Source organism: Heterodontus francisci, chromosome 13, assembly GCF_036365525.1.
Source record: "Heterodontus francisci isolate sHetFra1 chromosome 13, sHetFra1.hap1, whole genome shotgun sequence".
Lineage (NCBI taxonomy): Eukaryota > Metazoa > Chordata > Chondrichthyes > Heterodontiformes > Heterodontidae > Heterodontus > Heterodontus francisci.
The window spans coordinates 76,397,374-76,417,600 of record NC_090383.1 but is presented as its reverse complement, the minus strand read 5'-3'; the positions used below and the strand labels follow the sequence as shown (position 1 = coordinate 76,417,600).

The 20,227-nt window shown below is 41.6% G+C and overlaps 1 protein-coding gene across 6 annotated transcripts in view; it reads left to right on the top strand.

Moving 5' to 3' along the window:
- Window positions 1–19,946, top strand: part of angel2 (angel homolog 2 (Drosophila)) — a 56,301-nt gene extending 36,355 nt beyond the window's left edge. For 4 of the 6 annotated variants that reach the window (XM_068045011.1, XM_068045009.1, XM_068045012.1 and 1 more), the window contains 6 exons: window positions 1,528–1,597; window positions 2,717–3,135; window positions 6,318–6,447; window positions 6,676–6,754; window positions 13,509–13,669; window positions 17,165–19,945. In XM_068045011.1, coding sequence (XP_067901112.1) covers window positions 1,528–1,597; window positions 2,717–3,135; window positions 6,318–6,447; window positions 6,676–6,754; window positions 13,509–13,669; window positions 17,165–17,313 — 1,008 coding nt within the window. In that variant the 3' untranslated portion in view covers window positions 17,314–19,945. Of the gene's footprint in view, window positions 1–1,527; window positions 1,598–2,716; window positions 3,136–6,317; window positions 6,448–6,675; window positions 6,755–13,508; window positions 13,670–17,164 lie in introns of all 6 variants that reach the window. The other 2 variants (XM_068045010.1, XM_068045014.1) reach the window with 2 other exon arrangements.
- Window positions 19,947–20,227: the final 281 nt, after the last annotated feature.

The window sequence follows — 20,227 nt, the reverse complement described above, 5'->3', positions numbered from 1 at the left end:
TGGCCTGGAGAGATAGGGGGTCAGGAGGACATCGGGTGGTGGGGGGGGAGGGGATGCGGGTGGTGATGGGGAAAGAGTGGATAAGATTGCAGAAGGGGAAGGATGGGAGAAGATTGCACAGAAGAAGTCTGAGAGATCTTTAGAGGAGGATAAAAGATCACACTTGCGTGGGTCAGGGGTGTCCTTGGAGGACGTGGGACGCTGGTAGTGTCAGGAGGAGGTCATGGAGAAGATCGGGAGGGCATTGGATTGTAAGTAGTGGGGTGGTCCAATCGTTGAGGTTAACTGTTTTGATTGTTCAGGATATCATACTAGCCCACATTAAAGCTGGAGCAAAGAAAAAATTTGAGTCACACAGCCTCATTAAATGAGGAAGCTGCCTCCTGATTGTGGATTGGTCACACATCCCTCCATTAAAACTGGAAGTTGGCGGGCTCAAGGAGGGTTGGGTACAGATTTGAAATATTTTTACATTTTTACATCCCGCCTGACCCATCCCCATCCATTTTTTGGAGGTTAAAATTCCTCCCATTGTTTCCAGTAGATGCTCATGGAGCCCTATCTTTTGTTTCTTGTAGGGAACTTCAAGTCTTGATAGATATTTGTTTCCTGTGGTCAAAGATATGACTTTAGACAGCTAAGTACACAGCATGTTGCTCTGTTATCTCTTAAAAGCAGCCCGAATCGGGTTAAATGGCTGCCTCCTGGCATCTTTTTCAGTCAGATTTAAATTTGTAGCTTCTGCAGGCAGCCACATACATTTACACATTTAATAAGTAATATCTTAGATTTCAATTCAGCACAAGATAATCCCCTGAATTGCACTGCATTTGTTCCTTTTTGCTTTCTCGTGTGTGGAAAATGCTTAATGAGCAAGCAAAGTAGATTACCTGCATTGTAGTGTCGTAATTCTTCAATGTCCTCTGTATCACCTTCACCGTCTCCCCTCAACATACTACACCACACACCTGTTCCTGCAAGTCCCACACTGGGAGTATTTTCACAGGGGGAAAAGAGTTACAGGTCCATGATCAGTTTCAGTTTAGCTTCAATTCAAAATGAATTTGCACTATCGCATAGATCCTGTGTTTTATACAGCATTGAAGTAGGAGACCATGTAAGACATTACTCATCTGCAGCAATCAGGCATCATTTACTGTGTGAGACTAGCAGATGGCCAAACTAGGCTTTACTCCTAACCATATTTGAAGAATAAAATCTCTAAACTGTATCTAATTTGTTTCTGCACATAATATTAATTAAAATTATTGCGCAGTACAAATGTCAATTCATGACTACCAGCATGGCACCACCAGGAAATCAGTAAGGTTTTCAAGCAGCAGCCTCTGTCACAGCTTTGCTGAAGCTCCAAAAAGCGACGGTAATGCTCCTTTTAAAAAAAAAAGCAAAGCATTGCTGAGTATACCAATTTTAGATGGTGATGGCCAAATATGTATGATAAACAAATTGTTAATGGGCAAATTATTACGTGTGGGATTACTGTAGCTTGTGTTTGATCTTTTCTAGATCCTGTGTTTACAAGAAGTTCAGAACAACCACTATGGCCTGCAGCTGAAGCCAGTACTAGAATCACTGGGTAAGACTGATTGTTGTACAGTACTCTTACTGGAGAAAAACTATGCCTTTCCTCGAGATGCCCTTCACTTTATTTGTTGCATAATTTTAAGCCTAATAGCAAATAAGCCTTGAACTTTGCTCAGCCTCTATGGATAGACTTCATTTTTTTTTATCTTGCATGATTGAAGAATATTGAGAAAATATTTTGTAATTTTTACATTTTAGGAAACGATGTTGTTGATGTAGTGCGTTTGAATCATGTAACTTTTACCTCCCTGAGTTGGTTTTGAAGTCAAGCATGATAGAATGTTCCTAACTGAAATGTATTTGGACACTTGTACTTAGCAAACACAAGTTCATAATCTCCCAACCGTTTTCTCAAATTTTAGTTCTCATATTCGGGCTGTAGCTTCAGTCAGAATGCAATAGTGGTGCAAGTGTTTTGTCTTCAGCAGGAAAAATGGTCATTGCTCATCTGACCCAACAACAACTGTACTTCCCATGAGCTAGTTACAGATCTACTTTGATAAAAGCTGTAGCGATTAAAATCCTTCCAGCTTGGGTCAAGGTGATAGCTGGTGACCCTTTCTGTTTGCCAATGGAAGAAATTTCAATATAAGGGCTTTTTTATTTTATTTAGAGATACAGCACTGAAACAGGCCCTTCGGCCCACCGAGTCTGTGCCGACCATCAACCACCCATTTATACTAATCCTACATTAATCCCATATTCCTACCACATCCCCACCTTCCCTCAATTCCCCTACCACCTACCTATACTAGGGGCAATTTATAATGGCCAATTTACGCTGTGGGAGGAAACCGGAGCACCCGGCGAAAACCCACGCGGTCACAGGGAGAACTTGCAAACTCCACACAGGCAGTACCCAGAATCGAACCCGGGTTGCTGGAGTTGAGGTTGTAGTGCTAACCATTTTAGAAACCATTTGCATGAAAACTACTTAATCATTGGAGTTAAATAGATGAAATTGACCTTTACATTTAGTTTGGGGATAAACCATCTTTATATAATAACTTGCATATATTTAGTATTCTTGATATTTAATCTAGCAAGTTCTAATAGGCATTTGACAATTTTTATAATGAAAAATCTTTTTGTCTTGATGTTTATTGTGCAGGTTATCATTGTGAATACAAAATGCGAACAGGAAACAAGAGGGATGGCTGTGCTATTTGTTTTAAACGTTCAATGTTTTCACTCGTCTCTGCTAGCCCAGTAGAATTCTATCGTCCTAAGATCCAAATTCTAGACAGAGACAATGTAGGACTTGTACTACTGTTGCAACCAGTTCATTCACAATCTGCTGCTCTTGTTTGTGTGGCAAATACTCATCTCTTATATAATCCACGTCGAGGGGACATCAAGCTGGCTCAGCTTGCAATACTCCTGGCTGAGATTAACAAATTGGCATCTGATGGGAAAGGTGGATACTGGCCGATCATCCTATGCGGAGACTTTAACTCTGTCCCTGATTCTCCTTTATACAACTTCATTAGGAATGGGAAACTGATTTATGATGGACTTCCAATCGGAAAGGTACTGCTAATAATCTCATGAAAACCACTTCAAAACATAAAAGTAGGTAAAAACATTGTGCTTAGTGGGTACTTTTTTGTTAGGAAACCACACCAACCTCTTTTTCTAGCTTTAGTGAATTCTAAGATTCTGAAGTTCTCATGTTTAACCATCACACTACAATGGAAACATGACATTTTATCAAAAGAAAATTTGAATTGCGATCACATAGAATAGTTACATTGCAGATGGAAGCCGTTTGGCCTGTCGTGTCCATGCTGGCTCTCTGTAGGAGCAACTCACCCGTTTCCACTCGCAAGCTTTTTCCCCGTGCCCTGCAAATTTTTTCGTTTCAGATAATTATCCAATTCTCTTTTGAAAGCCACAATTGAATCTCTTCTATCACACTCTCGGGCAGTGCATTCCAGATCTTACCCATTTGCTGCATAAAAAAGTTCTTCCCCGTGTCCCTGTTGCTTCTTTTGCCAGTCACCTTAAACTGGTGTTCTTGATCTTTACACCAACTGGAACGGTTTCTCCCTATCTACTCTGTCCGGACTCCTCATGATTTTGAACGCCTCTATCAAACCTTCTCTTAATTTTCTCCTCTTTGAGGAGAACAGCCCCAACTTCTACAGTCTATCCACCTAATTGAAGTTCCTCAACCCTGGAACCATTCTCGTGAAACTTTTCTGAACCCTTTCTAATGCCTTTACATCCTTCATGAAGTGTAATGCCCAGAACTGAACACAGTACTCCAGTTGAGGCCGAACCAGTGCTTTTTTTTTTATATATACGGGAGAAAAAGTATTTTACTTGGGCAGTATTAAGTAATAGTTAGGAGCCAAAGCAAATGTCACAGTGGTATATGAATTAGATGATCTCCTGTGTGTTTCTCAGAGAAAGTATTTATTTTTTTAATTTCATTTAGAGATACAGCACTGAAACAGGCCCTTCGGCCCACCAAGTCTGTGCCGACCATCAACCACCCATTTATACTAATCCTACATTAATCCCATTACCCCCTCACAACCTACCTATACTAGGGGCAATTTATAATGGCCAATTTACCTATCAACCTGCAAGTCTTTGGCTGTGGGAGGAAACCGGAGCATCCGGCAAAAACCCACGCAGTCACAGGGAGAACTTGCAAACTCCGCACAGGCAGTACGCAGAATCGAACCCAGGTTGCTGGAGCTGTGAGGCTGCGGTGCTAACTACTGTGCCACTGTGCTGTCCTAAAATCAGCTGTTGTTGATTTTGAGTACTTAGTATTAAGAACATTCATCCTGCTGGACAAATGATGCAAATCTATGTGAAAATTACCCCAGGGCCATATGAAAAAGACTCAAAATATAAACTTTTACATTTAGATTTTTTTTTTAGATTTAGAGATACAGCACTGAAACAGGCCCTTCGGCCCACCGAGTCTGTGCCGACCATTAACACCCATTTATACTAATCCTACACTAATCCCATATCCCTATCACATCCTCATCTGTCCCTATATTTCCCTACCACCTACCTATACTACTGACAATTTATAATGGCCAATTTACCTATCAACCTGCAAGTCTTTTGGCTGTGGGAGGAAACCGGAGCACCCGGAGGAAAACCCTCGCAGACACAGGGAGAACTTGCAAACTCCACACAGGCAGTACCCAGAATTGAACCTGGGTCACTGGAGCTGTGAGGCTGCGGTGCTAACCACTGCGCCACAGATTTCTATAAACTCTTTATTTAAAATCATTGAGGATGGATATCTTTTTAAAAAGACCAGAACAAAGTTACTTATAAATTCGGTTAAAAACACAGGTTGTATCTTCTATAATGATTGCCGCATCCATAGATATTACCATGTGACAACTAATAGTTACTATATTGTTTCCCAATCAATCTCAGAAAAAGCCTCACATTTTTAAACTGCATGAGGAGCTTGTCCAAGCAAATAGTCAAAATGTTGTAAGTGATTAATTGGAAACACGGGTTACCTAATGCCCACTGACCAATTGGATTGCTAGCAAGTAAATGTAACTTGTGTTTTGTGGTTCCTTTAGACCAATTAACTACCAGAAGGCAATTCAGTTAATTAGTCAGATTGCCAGTAAGGGAAGCTGACTGTTAAAACTGAAAAAATGTTTTTACGACAGAGTTTCATTGGTACTGTTGCAACTCTGTTTATAGTTGCCATTTTTTACCTAATGATTTAATTGTCATTAGAGCAGTGATTATTGCTTGTGCACTTTACTGTTTATTTTCTGCCAGTGCTATTATGCAACAAAGCCATCAAGATCTTCTAAATGTGGTCCATTTGCTAGAGTTAAAATATCCATCTAATTTTCAATCCCAGGTGAAGGTTGGAGAATTTACCAAACATCATCCCCAGTTCTCTTCAGCTCACCAGTTCTGGAAAAAAAAATGAGACTGGATGACAGTATTTACATTAGTCTGTCTTTCTGAATGTATAAATATTCTTTCTGTGCATACCCAGTATCACCATATACAAATTAAATAGTATAGTAAGTTGCACTTTTATTTCATCTCAGTTGATACATACTAATATTTACTGATTTAGCCTGCAGTGAAGCTATGATATATATATATATACTTTTTAATAATATGACAGACTTGGCACCTGTCTTCCAAAACGTTACCTAAAACATCCATTACTGTTCTGTGATTACAAAAATACTGTACACTGAAATACTTGTCTTGGTATCAGCTAGCATTGAAAATAAATTTACTCTTGTTTTTCTTATTTCAACCAGCATAATCCATTTTCCCAACCCCACGGTACTGTGATAATTAAATAGCAAATCTGCAGTCTTGCTCTGGTTGCAGATTTTAAATCTCCCCTCCCTCTAGGTATTCTCCAATTTTAAATTAATAGCAGAAGTCCCTAGTGAAGTCAGGATTGGGAGTGAAAGTAGTCAACAACAACTTGCATTTTTATAATACATTTAACACATTTACAAGAAGTCCCAAGGCACTTAATTGATAGGGAAAAGGAAACAAGCTGAGTCAGGAAGAGAGAGATTAGGAGAAATGACCAAACTTGGTTGAATGGATAGACTTTGAGGAGTTTTTAAGGGAAAGAGTGGTTGAGAAGTTTAGGAGAATTCTTTCTAAATACCTCTGCCTCTCCATTCCTTTTGTAAGAATGTTTTGTTGGTACACTGTATAATTTACTATTTTTCGTATAGGTATCAGGTCAGGAGCAAAGTCACAGGGGCCAGAGAGCTTTGACAAAGCCACTCTGGCCACCAAGTCTTGGAATTTCATCTGCATGTCAATATGAAACATTGAATTGTCAGCAAACGATGAAAGATGCAGGTATGATTTCCAAGTTTCTTCTTGATGTCAAACTGCCCTATGCGATGTATGATAATGAGCCCACCCACAGTGTTGTGTGTGATGGAATGCCTGTTTTAAACTATAAAGGTGGTTTTGGTTTAAAAATGGAGCTTACATTGGTTTAAGAAATTTGCTGCCAAACTTGGCCTATCTTTTTGGAATTTACACAGTTCCTAACTCCAGTAATGTTGCCTTTGTAATTTAAAGAATGTCCTTTGGATGCTGTGGACAGTTCAGAAGAGTTAGAGGATGTCACGAATAAGAAGAATTCTCCTGTGGATGAACTGTAAGTTAACTTTTTGCTGAAAACTCAATGATTCAGTGTTGAGAATTTTGATATGTGGCCCATTCTTCACAATTTTATTAACATTCAGCCTCCTTAATTTCACAAATAAAATTTGACCCTTCTGCTCTCCAGCTCTACACGTCTGAGAATATAGGTAAGATAGTGAGTGTACAGAAGAAATAGAGAACATTTTTTAGTGAGACTAAGCTTATTTTTAAATTTGAAGATAGAAGTTGCTTTAAACCCTGATTTTAAAGGAGGGATGGGTACAGTGCATGTGAACCCTGAAGCATGCTGTGGTCTTGGAGAGTCTGAGAACGTGGAGGCCATGCTAATCCTAACAGCCTACCTCATTACCATAACTGAGAAGCCATAACTATTTACAATGTCAGCTATCATGGAAACAAGGACAAGAAGTTTTGCAGTTAGCGGGTTATTGGAAATAGAGTCAAGGGAGCAAGAGGTGTATTTTATTGTACAAGTTGAGATTCAGGAGGGCATGAGGGACCCAGGAAAGAAACTAGAGAAGGGCAGGGCGAGGGAAGAGGGTGTACTTTGGGGGAGGTTTTTCTTACTGGGCAAGGGAAGAGGAAAGCAGATGATCAAAGTGAGCTTCTCACACTTTGTCTCGCCTGCCCTCTCCCTGCCCACCTCTGACAAAGTGTTCAGGTGATGATTAGTAGTAGAAAAAGGAAGCCAAGGGTTATCTTTGCTGTCCAGGCTGATTTCAGAGCGGTGAGGAATTTTGGCGGAGGAGGATAAGTATAGATAATGCTTTACATGGTCCAGCCTGAGCTGGTGATGGATAGCTAAACAATTTGTGCAGTAGATACATTCAAATCTGCTCCCTATAACCGTGAGGAAGTCGAGAGAGGGGCCATATCGGGGGGAGGGCGGGTACTTATCAGGAAGGAATTGAGCAATGGTTTTAGGTGGATAAGAATATTAAAGGTGGAGGAGAGGGAGTTTTCAGTAACTGTAAAAGTACCATGGTGAATGGAGGACCAAAGGGTAGGCACTTAGCAACTTGATAGGGTAGTTATAAGTGACTTGGAGAACAATTTTTTTTCAAGGACAGACATAGAAGAAAGTGAGTAGGAAAGGGGTAACAGGGTGTGATTGGTAAGGGATACAAAAAAGTGGCTGGAGATGGCCTTATCTGTGTTCGAGATCATGGGTTTAGAGAGACCATGTCAGATGGCTCGGTCAACCGGGTGACCAGGAGTATGGGTTGGAGAGTTTTCTAGAAGGAGAAATTATGGGAGGACAGTTGAGCAGTGAAATCAGAGGAGAGAGGGCAAGGAGGGTTGAGATGAAGGCTGAAACTACCGTGGATGAGGAGTCAGTCAGAGCAAATGCTGAAACAGGAAGAATAACTCTAAGAGACACTAGGGTGGAGCTTGGGGTTGACTGGTAGAACAGAATTCTATGTCAGCAATCAGATGAACCAATTTTCTTCAGTCTGTGGAAGATCAATAATGTCTGAAGATGCTGCTGCTTCTCACTGACTGAAGAACAGCACATTATAGAGAATTGGACAGTGTGGTGGGTTAGCATACTGCCTTTCAGAGAAAGTCACACTGAAAAGGTTGAGGCTAAGGTGTATTGTGGATTATGGACCAACCATGACATCAGCAAATGCACTGGCTTGCAAGAAGCTGAGTGTTTACATAAGTGTGTTCCTGAAATCTCTGCTACTGCAGGAAGGAAGGACTTCATAGGAACAGCAGTAGGTTATTCAGTCCCTCGAGCCTGTTGCTAAATTCCATTTATCCACTGTTGATCCTTATCCCTTGATAATTTTACCTAATAAAATCTTGAAAGTTTCAATTCCACCAGAATGCACAGCCTTTTTGGGGAGAATTTTCCAGATTTCCCTCTTTGTGTAGAAAAAGTTTTTCTTGATTTCACTCTAGATTAAAATAAAGGCGCATTGTAAAACACACCCAGTTGTCTAACTGATCATGTCCAAAGAATAATAAAACTAAAGGAACATGGAATGGGATTAGGCCATTTCAGCCCCTTAAGTCTCTTCTGTCGTTCAATAATATCATGGCTAATCTGAATCCTAACTCAATCCACCGCCTTTGCTCCTTATCCCTGGGTTGCGAAAAATTATCTATCTCCGATTTAGAATTATTAATAAAAATTACTAATTGAGCTAGCATCTGTTGATTTTTGTTGGAAGAGAGCTTAACACTTCTGCTACCCTTTATGTGAAGAATTGTTTCCTATCTTCTCTCCTGAAAGATCTGACTCTGATTTTAAGGTTATGTCTCCTTGTCCTAGACTCCCCACCAGTAGAAAAAGTTTCTCTCTATCTACCTTATCAATTCTATTCAAAATCCTAAAAACCAGAATCAAATCACCCCTTAACCTTCTATATTCCAAGGAATACAAGCCTAGTTTATGTAAACTCTCCTCATAATCTAACCCCTGGAGCTCTGGTAATGATCTGGTGAATCTGTACTGCACTCCTAAAGCCAATATATCCTTTCTAAGGTATGGTGCCCAGAACGATACACAATATGTGGTCTCACCACAGCCTTGTGTAGCTGTAGCAAATCTTCCTCACCTTTTACATAGAACATAGAACCGTACAGGCCCTTCGGCCCACGATGTTGTGCCGAACCTTTAACCTACTCTAAGATCAAACTACCTACCTACCCTTCATTCTACTATCATCCATGTACCTATCCAAGAGTCACTTAAATGTCCCTAATGTATCTGCTTCTACTACCACCGCTGGCAGCGCATTCCACGCACCCACCACTCTCTGTGTAAAGAACCTACCTCTGACATCTCCCGAAACCTTCCTCCAATCACCTTAAAATTATGCCCCCTGGTGATAGCCCTTTCCGCCCTGGGAAAAAGTCTCTGGCTATCCACTCTATCTATGCCTCTCATCATCTTGTACCCCTCTATCAAGTCACCTCTCATCCTTCTTCGCTCCAATGAGAAAAGCCCTAGCTCCCTCAATCTTTCTTCGTAAGACATGCCCTCCAGTCCAGGCAGCATCCTGGTAAATCTCCTCTGCACCCTCTCTAAAGCTTCCACATCCTTCCTATAATGAGGCGACCAGAACTGAACACAATATTCCAAGTGTGGTCTAACCAGGGCCTTATAGAGCTGCAGCATAACCTCACGGCTCTTAAACTCAATCCCCCTGTTAATGAAAGCCAACACACCATACGCCTTCTTAACAACCCTATCTACTTTGGTGGCAACTTTGAGCGATCTATGGACATGGACCCCAAGATCCCTCTGTTCCTCCACACTACCAAGAATCCTGTCTTTAAGCCTGTATTCTGCGTTCAAATTCGACCTTCCAAAATGAATCACTTCACACTTTTCCAGGTTGAACTCCATCTGCCACTTCTCAGCCCAGCTCTGCATCCTGTCAATGTCCCGTTGCAACCTACAACAGCCTTCCACACTATCCACAACTCCAGCAATCTTCGTGTCATCGGCAAACTTGCTAACCCAGCCTTCCACTTCCTCATCCAAGTCATTTATAAAAATCACAAAGAGCAGAGGTCCCAGAACAGATCCCTGTGGAACACCACTGTTCACCGAGCTCCATGCTGAATACTTTCCATCTACTACCACCCTCCACCCTCTGTCTTCTATGGGCCAGCCAATTTTGTATCCAGACAGCCAACTTTCCCTGTATCCCATGCCTCCTTACTTTCTGAATGAGCCTACCATGGGGAACCTTATCAAACGCCTTGCTAAAATCCATATACACCACATCCACTGCTCTTCCTTCATCAATGTGCTTTGTCACATCTTCAAAGAATTTAATAAGGCTTGTGAGGCATGACCTGCCGCTCACAAAGCCATGCTGACAGTCTCTAATCAAACCATGCTTTTTCAAATAATCATAAATCCTCTGTCTCAGAATTCTCTCCAATAATTTGCCCACTACCGACGTAAGACTGACTGGTCTATAATTCCCAGGGTTATCCCTATTCCCTTTCTTGAACAAGGGAAAAACATTTGCCACCCTCCAATCATCCGGTACTACTCCAGTGGACAGTGAGGACGCAAAGATCATCGCCAAAGGCGTGGCAATCTCTTCCCTCGCTTCCCGTCATATCCTTGGGTATATCCCGTCTGGCCCCGGGGACTTATCTGTCCTCATATCATTCAAAATTTCCAGCACATCATCCCTCTTAACCTCAGCCTGTTCGAGCATATCAGCCTGTTCCACGCTGTCCTCACAAACGACCAGGTCCCTCTCACTAGTGAATACTGAAGCAAAGTATTCATTTAGGACCTCCCCTACCTCCTCCGACTCCAGGCACAAGTTCCCTCCACTATCCCTGATCGGCCCTACCCTCACTCTGGCCATCCTCTTGTTCCTCACATAAGTGTAGAACGCCTTGGGATTTTCCTTAATCCTACCCGCCAAGACTTTTTCATGTCCCCTTCTAGCTCTCCCATGTCCATTCTTCAGTTCCTTCCTGGCTACCTTGTAACCCTCTAGAGCCCTGTCTGATCCTTGCTTCCTCAACCTTAAGTAAGCTTCCTTCTTCCTCTTGACTAGCTGTTCCACATATCTTGTCATCCAAGGTTCCTTCACCCTACCATCCCTTCCTTGCCTCATCGGGACAAACCTATCCAGCAGTCGCAGCAAGTGTTCCCTAAACAACCTCCACTTTTCTGTTGTGCATTTCCCCGAGAACATCTGTCTCCAATTAATGCTCCCCAGTTCCTGCCTAATAGCATTGTAATTCCCCCTCCCCCAATTAAATATTTTCCCTTCCCGTCTGCTCCTGTCCCTCTCCATGACTATAGTAAAGGTCAGGGAGTTGTGATCACTATCACCGAAATGCTCTCCCACCGAGAGATCTGCCACCTGGCCTTGTTCGTTGCCAAGCACCAAGTCCAACATAGCCTCCCCTCTAGTCGGCCTATCTACATATTGAGTCAGGAAACCTTCCTGGACACAGCTGACAAAAACTGCTCCGTCCAAACTATTTGCACTAAGGAGGTTCCAATCAATATTAGGGAAGTTGAAGTCACCCATGACAACAACCCTGTTACTTCTGTACCTTTCCAAAATCTGCCTCCCAATCTGTTCCTCCGTGCCTCTGTTGCTATTGGGGGGGTCTATAGAAAACTCCCAACAAAGTGACTGCTCCTTTCCTGTTTCTGACTTCCACCCATAATGACTCAGTAGACAAACCCTCCTCGACGACCTCCCTTTCTGCAGCTGTGATACTATCCCTGATTAGCAATGCCACTCCCCCACCTTTTTTACCTCCCTCCCTATTCCTTTTGAAACATCTAAACCCCGGAACATCCAACATCCATTCCTGCCCCTGTGATATCCACGTCTCCGTAATGGCCACAACATCGTAGCTCCAAGTACTGATCCATGCTCTAAGTTCATCACCCTTACTCCTGACACTTCTTGCGTTAAAATAGACACACTTCAACCCATCATACTGGCTGCAACTTTGTCATGTCAATTGTCTAACCTTCCTCACAGACTCTCTGCACTCGGTATCTGCCTGTTCAACAGCTACCACAAGTGGTGACCCTTACCTCCCACATCCTGCAAGAGGAGCATGCAACTGCCCTAGCTTCCATCCCCTCCGCACTAAATTGACAACAGAGATTAAAGAAAAAGGAAAACCTTACCTTACCAAACCCTCCACACAAGAGTCCTTTTTTTTTTGGTTAGAGGAGGAGGAGGATGGGTGGGAGACACCACACGTGTAGTGTTTCAGGTTTAGCCACTGCCCGAATATATAAGTTTACTTACCCAGCAGTCCCCGTGTCCGCCAAAACAAAAGGTAAGTTACTTGAAACTGAAACTCACCTTCCCAGCTGCCACCTCGCTCGCACTATTGCTGATCCAAAAGAAGGATTCTTTTGTATTCTAGCTCTCTAGTTGTAAAGGCTAGCAATCCAGTAGCCTTTTTTGATTATTTTTTTATACCTGTCTACTACATTTTAGTGACCTGTGTGCATAGACCTCTAAATCTCTTTGGACTTTCACTGTTCCTAGCTTTTCATGTAATCAAATCAATGCTTTTTGGATCCAAAATGGATGACTTCACACTTGCCTGCATTGAATCTGCCACAGTTTTCCCATTCACTTAATCTATCAATGCCTCTTGTAATTTTCTTGCTTCTGTCCACACTACATCTGGCTGATGTCAGATTCAAACAGTACAGCATATCTGTACTGAAAACATATTTTGTGATATAGCAACACTCAAGAAGCTCGACACCATCCAGGACAAAGCAACTTGCTTGATTGCCACCCCATCCACAAACATTCACTCCCTCCACCACCAACACACAGTGGCAGAAGTGTGTACCATCTACAAGATGCACTGCAGCAACACACCAAGGCTCCATAGACTGCTCCTTCCAAACCCGTGACCGCTACCACCTAAAAGAACAAGGGCAGCAGATGCATGGGAACACCACCACCTGCAAGTTCCCCTCCAAGCCACACACCATCCTGACTTGGATCTATATCGCTGTTCTTCATTGTCGCTGGGTCAAAATCCTGGAACTCCCTTCCTGTTAGTGTACCTACCCCACCTGGACTGCAGCGTTCAAGAAGGCATCTCACCAACTCCTTCTCAAGGGCAATTAGGGATGGGCAATGAATGCTGGCCTAGCCAGTGGCGCCCGCATCCCCATAAACGAATAAAAAAAAAACAACGTATGTAGCAGTCCTTAATAAATCCGAGAGTTGAAATCCAATAATATGTTCTGTTGATTTTTGCAGGACTCACGCTATCCAGCACAACTTCAGGCTAATGTCTGTGTACTCCCATTATATACCAGGCAGTGGCAAAACTGAGGTCACCACCTGTCACTCCAGATCTGCCATCACTGTGGATTATATTTTCTATTCAGCAGCAAAGAATAATGTCTCTGCACAGTCAGGTAACCAAAACCAACAGCTGATCTGAGTTTTTTTTTTCCAAACTCTGTCGCAAAATTATAAGAAAAAGAAATCAAACAAATGGTTTCTGCATCTGGATTAACTTAATGAATTGTGAAATTTTCTTGTAATGCACTAAAATCATGCTGTCAGGCTGACAATCAGCTGATTCTGCTGTTTGAAAAGCACGGTAAGAAGGCTTCACACTCCCTTGTAATAAATGTTATGTCATTACCTCAGGGTTACCAAATTAAACAGTGTCAAGAACTGCTAATATATAAGCTTAAATCTTTATAAGATAAGAATATTTATATTAAAGACCACAAGAACTATGGGAACATTTACATGGAAAAGTATTTTCTATATTTCCCTCTTAAGTGATTAGCATAAATATATTTATAAAAAATCTTGCATTTACGCCACTAGCTGTGTGCAAAACCTTACCCACTGTTGTCATTATAAATTAATGATAAACTGCTTATGATTCAGCCGAGGCACCTCTATTTTCAATTTGAAGTGAGGAAGTTAACAGAAGAATATTCAACAGTAATTTGCATTTATATAGCACCTTTAATATAGAAAAATGTTACAAGGCAGAGGTGTAATCAAACAAAAATGGACACAAGCCAAAGAGTTATTAGGAGAGGTGACCAATAGCTTGGTTAAAAAGGTGATTTTTAAGGAAGTGAGGGAGAGGAAGGGAGGGGTCAATGGACAAGAGATCAGTGTCAGAGTAATGGGGAGTGGGTATTGTCAGAGATTAAAATCTCATAGGATGGGGCAGGCTGTGAAGGAATTTTAAGCATGAGGGTGATCATTTAAAATTTGATCTGCTGGTGGACCAGGAATCACTAAATCAGAGCGTGCATGGATAATGAGTGAGCAGGACGATGTGAGATAGGATTTGGGCAGCAGAGTTTTAGATGAAGTTTATGGGGGGGGGGGGAAATCAGGAGAGCATTGGATCAGTTGTTCCTGGAGGTGACAAAGGTATGGATGGGGGTTTCTGCAGTAGGTTGGTTGAAGTAGAGGCGTAGAAGAGCATTGTTACAGAGGTGGAGGTAGATGTAGATGTGATGGAGAGGATGTTGGGTTGGAGGTTACACTTGGGGTTGATTAGAATAGGTTACAAAAATTTGAGTTCAGCCTACAATATGTCTGGGGAGGGGATGGAATGGGTGACAAGGGTACAAAGTTTGTGGTAGGGGCCATGATGACGGCTTTGGTGTTCTCAAGTTTTTAACTAGAGGAAATTGGAGTTCATCCAATACCAGTTCAAACACAGAGGTAGTGATGGGGTCAAGCGAAAGCTAGGGAGATCTGCACTGATGACAGCTGTATGCGGAAGCTAACTCCATGCCTGTGGATGATGATGGCAAAAGGTAGCATGTAGATGAGAAAGTGGAGAGGGCCAATATTAGATCCTTGGACTCTAGAGATAACAAGGTAGGGAGAATGTCTATATTGCAGATGATGCTGTGGCTGTGATCAGATTAAGTAAGAATAGAACCAAATGAAGGCAGTTCCACTGAGCTGGACATCAGTGGGGAGGGATTGGTTGAGATTAATGTGGTTGACGTTGTCAAAGGCTACAGAGAGGATGAAGGCAGATAATGCACTACAGTCATAGTCACAGATGATGTCATTTGTGACTTTGGTTCCGGCCAATTTTGTGCTGTATTGAGGTTGAAACCTAATTGGAGAAATTTAAATGTGGAGTTACAATAAAAGTGGCACGGATTTGAAGGCAAGAACATGTTCAAGGACAATGAAGAGGAAAGGGAGGTTGATTATCACGTGGTAATTTGCATGGAAATAGGTGTCGATGTTTGGATGTTTTAAAAGGGATGTGATTTTGGCGGTTTAAAGTGAGGGGACAGTATCTGAAGGGAGGTCACAGTTTATCGTATTAGCTAGCAAAGGGTCCAGGAATGGAAGTTGGATGGTCAATAGTTTCGTGAGAATGGGATCAAGAGAGCAGGAGACGGGTCCCCCGGACAAGATGAGGAGTTGCGGGTAGCTAGGAGAAAAACTAGTAAAAGACGGGGTGAAGGTAGCTCAGGGAGAAGTTAAGTGGGCATGACTTGTAAAGGCCAAAATACCATCAGTACTGCTGTGCCAACAGAAGATATAAACATTGTCGGAAATTGGAGAGATGAGGTTATTTATGTATATGGGGTGGGTGGTTTGTGCCTGCACGACATTGGCCTGAAAAACTGAAATGGTGCTTTGTCGCTGCAGTGGCAGATTGGAGTCTAGCAGGGGCGAAGAGAAACTGGTCCAAGTTTTTATAAACTCTCTCAAGGGAGCTAAAGGGCATTGTTGGACAGGTCATTGATCCACTCTGGGATCAAATATCTTGTCTGGAGGTCTTTAGGGGCTTTTGCTAGACCCAGAAAGGAACTCTCGTAAGCTGAAAAGTCTGTAAATTGATGAATTCCCAGGGTAGCCTGGAAACTTGGCTTTATAAACTAGTGCAGGTGTCCAGTGGACTTTGAGAGGAAAAAAGTCACAGGGGCTTTAGTGAAAGTTCTTCTATATGGTTTTGAGTTAATGGATGCACAAACCTTCTGTTTGGGAAAGAAACCTACCCTGCAATGAAATAAATTTTGAAAATAGGTAGCATTTGAGTGTTAAAGTTACCCTTAGTGGTCCAAAAAATAAATAGTGTGATAATATAATTTTACCCCAGTACCTTCTGATCTTGGTATAGACAACTATTAACGATTGTACTGTAAAGAAGCTTTGAATTACTAATTCATGTTTTAAACCTGTCAGTTCCAATTTTGCTGGAAAAACCGACATTTGTTAAGATAAACTTTTAAATGTTTATTTACTGCGAAATTGCTTAACCAGCATTTCTCAATGTCACTGATTTTTTTTTTGTGGGGCCAAGTGCAGCATGAATGCTTCTCCTAGTCCCACATAGATGATGTGGTTCCCCCACCTTCTGAAGGTTTAACTCCAGGCTGGGCTCAATAGAGCACTTGCAGATTCTCCTTTCCTGCCCCTCCTGCCACTACCATTGAGCATTTGAAGCTTATTTAACCAACTGAAATTAAGTCTGACCAAGCAAATAGTTCTGGCATCTCGTTTGTGTTGTCGGACAGTTGGTACACCTGCTCAATTATTTGTGCATGTGATAAATAATCTAGCCAGTGGCGCTGGTGTGGTGTCAGAATGCTTTGCGCTCCAGTCTACTATCTCAGAATCGTAGCACGTAGGTTCGCATCCACAATCTTTCCCTCATTAGGCTCTGATCCATCATGGGGCCCACATGTTGTGCTGACAAGAAAGGAAAGTTGGTGGGTGCGCCACTTTGCAAAATCTCAATAAAGAAGCTTTTTATATATTCAACAGGGATTTTGTTTTTTGTTTTTCAAACTTTAGTCCAGTATATTGATTTACATAATTCAGTTCCTGATTCCTTTGAGTATTTCCTTTACCTTGTTCCTGGAGATCATACACACTAACTTTTTTATTTATTACTTCTCTAGGAGAAGCTCCCTGTGATGGCCACTTGCGGCTTCTTGGAAAACTTGCTCTCCTTACTGAACAAGATCTATGGACTGTAAATAGATTACCCAATGAAAGCAACTCTTCCGATCACCTGCCTTTGTTAGCAAAATTCAGACATAAACTTTGATACTAAAAATGCTGCCTAATAATTACTTCCTTCTGCGCCTGTTCAATATCGGATCCAAAATTATGCATTTATATGGGTACAAAATTTTTTATTGTGTATTGTTTTTCATCTTTTGATAAATTTCTGCCCAAAATCTGGAAATAAGTTTATGGACTATTTTTATCTTTCTTAAAAGTTTAATGTGTAATACTGTATGAACATTTACTGCTGTTGAAAATAGTGAGAATTAGTGAAAAGGTATGAATATGAATAGGAAGGGAATAGAAGGATATGGGCCCCGGAAGTGCTGAAGGTGTTAGTTTCGGCAGGCATCAAGATCGGCACAGGCTTGGAGGGCCGAATGGCCTGTTACTGTGCTGTACTGTTTGTTATTTGTTCTTTGCATAAGCACAAATTCTAGAGGGATACCTTTCACTGTGCCTAAAGACAGGCAAGCAAATAATTCACAACATTTAATAGGGTTAATGTTAAGATGTTGCCAGACTCCTTTATTGGGAGCCAGCAAAGAAAAGAGTAGCTTGGTTTGGAGCTAGGCAGCAAGCACAGTGAAGAAAAAATGTCAAGCTGGCAAGTGGAAAGTAGGCAGTTTTTCACAGTTTGGGAGTGGGGACAGGATCTTGGCAGGAGGTGGGAGTGGACAGAATGAAGCTTAGGAACAAGTGGTGGGATGTGGGTGGATAGAATATTGCAAGCGGGAAGCTGGGTGAGGGAATGGATAGGGCAGTAAATGGGTCAGAGAGGATGTGAGTGAGGCTGAACAAGATCAGTAGAGATGGCAAGATGCCTTGCTTACTCACCCATTCTGTACCATGATCACCAGCAATTCTTCCTATGGAATCTTAACTAAAACTATTTCCAGCACTATATTGGAATCTAGCCATTTGTTTTTAAAGCACCACACAAAGACAGCATGCTAGGATGCTTCAAAATTAAATTGATAGTTCCAACCTTAATGCTGGGAACCAACAAAGGGAGAGTGTTACAGTTTAGTGCCAGGGTACAGATGTTGGGGTTTCTTCCTCTCTTCCACCGAAGTGAATGCACAGGAGAATCTCCATGGAAATTTGCTCCCTATATTTTTTGTGTTTCTATGAGTGGAAAATAAAAGTAAAGGGGGTTTGGGCTGTCAGGAGATGTGCATAAAATGGAGAAGAGAAATTAGCCAGAGCATTCCATCATTGGATGGAGATCTAGGGGATTTCAAGGTCCCACAACTGAGGTGACTGTATGTGTGTGTGTGTGGATTGAGGAGTTGGCATGGAGGGTGAAGTTGAGGGACACAGGAAGTTAAATAAATAACTGGAGGTAGGAGAGCAGGAGTTGAGATGAAGATTGAAATCACAGAGGATAGAAATCACTCAGTACAGGCATATGCTGAGGGAAGAAAAATGGAATTAAATTTCAATGAGGAAAATACCAAGGGGCTTCAGCAAATGGTTGACATAGCAATTAGAGTAAAAGACATGATAGAACGAGAAACCTTGGAATGTTGCTTTCCGTAGGCCGAGTTTCAGTAAGACCAAAGATGTCTATAGGCTACTCTCCAATTAAGTCAACAGTGAGAAGGATCTTATTCAGGTTTTAACCTTGGTTGAATGGTAGCATTCATTCTGCTGAATGAGATGGTTAGGCGTTCAAGCCCCAGTCCAGAGACTTGAACGATAATCTAAGCTGGCACTTCAGTGCCTTACTGAGAGAGTGCTGCACTGTTGTAAGTGCTGTATTTCGGAGGAGATATTAAACAGACGCCCTGCCCTTCTGATGAACGGAAATATCCCATGGCACTATTCGAAGACCAGTGTCCTGGCCAATAATATATGCCCCACCAACTAAAACAGGTAATCCAGTCATTTAATGCTGTGTGTGGGAGATTACTGAGCACAAAAGCAAAATACTGCAGATGCTGGAAATCTGAAACAAAAACAGAAAATACTTAGCATCTCAGAGAAAATCAGAGTTAGTGTTTCAGATTGTGACCTTTCATTGAAATGCAGTTTCTCTCTTCACAGATGCTGCCTGACCTGCTGAGCATTTCCAGCATTTTCTATTACTGTGCACAAATTGGCTACCATGTTTCATACATTAAAACAGTGGTTACACTTCATAAGTATTTCAGTGACTGTAAAATACTTTGGGTCATCCTGAGGTCATGAAAGGCACTATATAAATACAAGGACAGGAAAAAGAGATGGGGTCCTGCTCGTAAACAGAATGTGGTTGCCCATGATGGAAAGTGCTCTTGTATGCAGGTGCATCATCTCACATATTTCTGTTGTAAGTTGTGGAATAATCACTACTTTTGGACTTGGTTCCTGATGCTACCCAACTGCAGCACTAGGCTGAATATTATCAAAATATAAATGTGTCATATGACGAAGGTTATGTTGGGTAATAGGTACCTGCTGCAATAGACCAGAAAATTATTGTGTGAATAGTTGGCAACTTGAGCCTCAGATCACAAACAGATTTTTATTGCAATATCTCAATGTGAATCTCTAAATGGAGAAAAAAATCTAAACTAAGGCTAGTGAAACGTAAAGTTTTTTAAGACTGCTTGTTTAGAAAAACAAATGAGTAATATATAGTTAAGAATCGAAAATAATGTGGCTGCACTGTGATGATCATGTGTTACATATTTGATCATTTTCTCATTAAATCAGCTGTTAATCACAAATACACTTATGTACAAAACGTCATAATTTTTCTTCATTATCCTTAATTCATAAATATTCTGAAAGTAAACTTAATTTTCCCCATGTCCTTGCTATTTAATCACCTTTCTTAAATTTGTGAGATATATTGAATAGTTACTTAAAATCACTTTTTTAAAATCGCTAACTATAATCTTCTTTGGCCTCCTTATCTCGAGAGACAATGGGTAAGCGCCTGGAGGTGGTCAGTGGTGTGCGGAGCA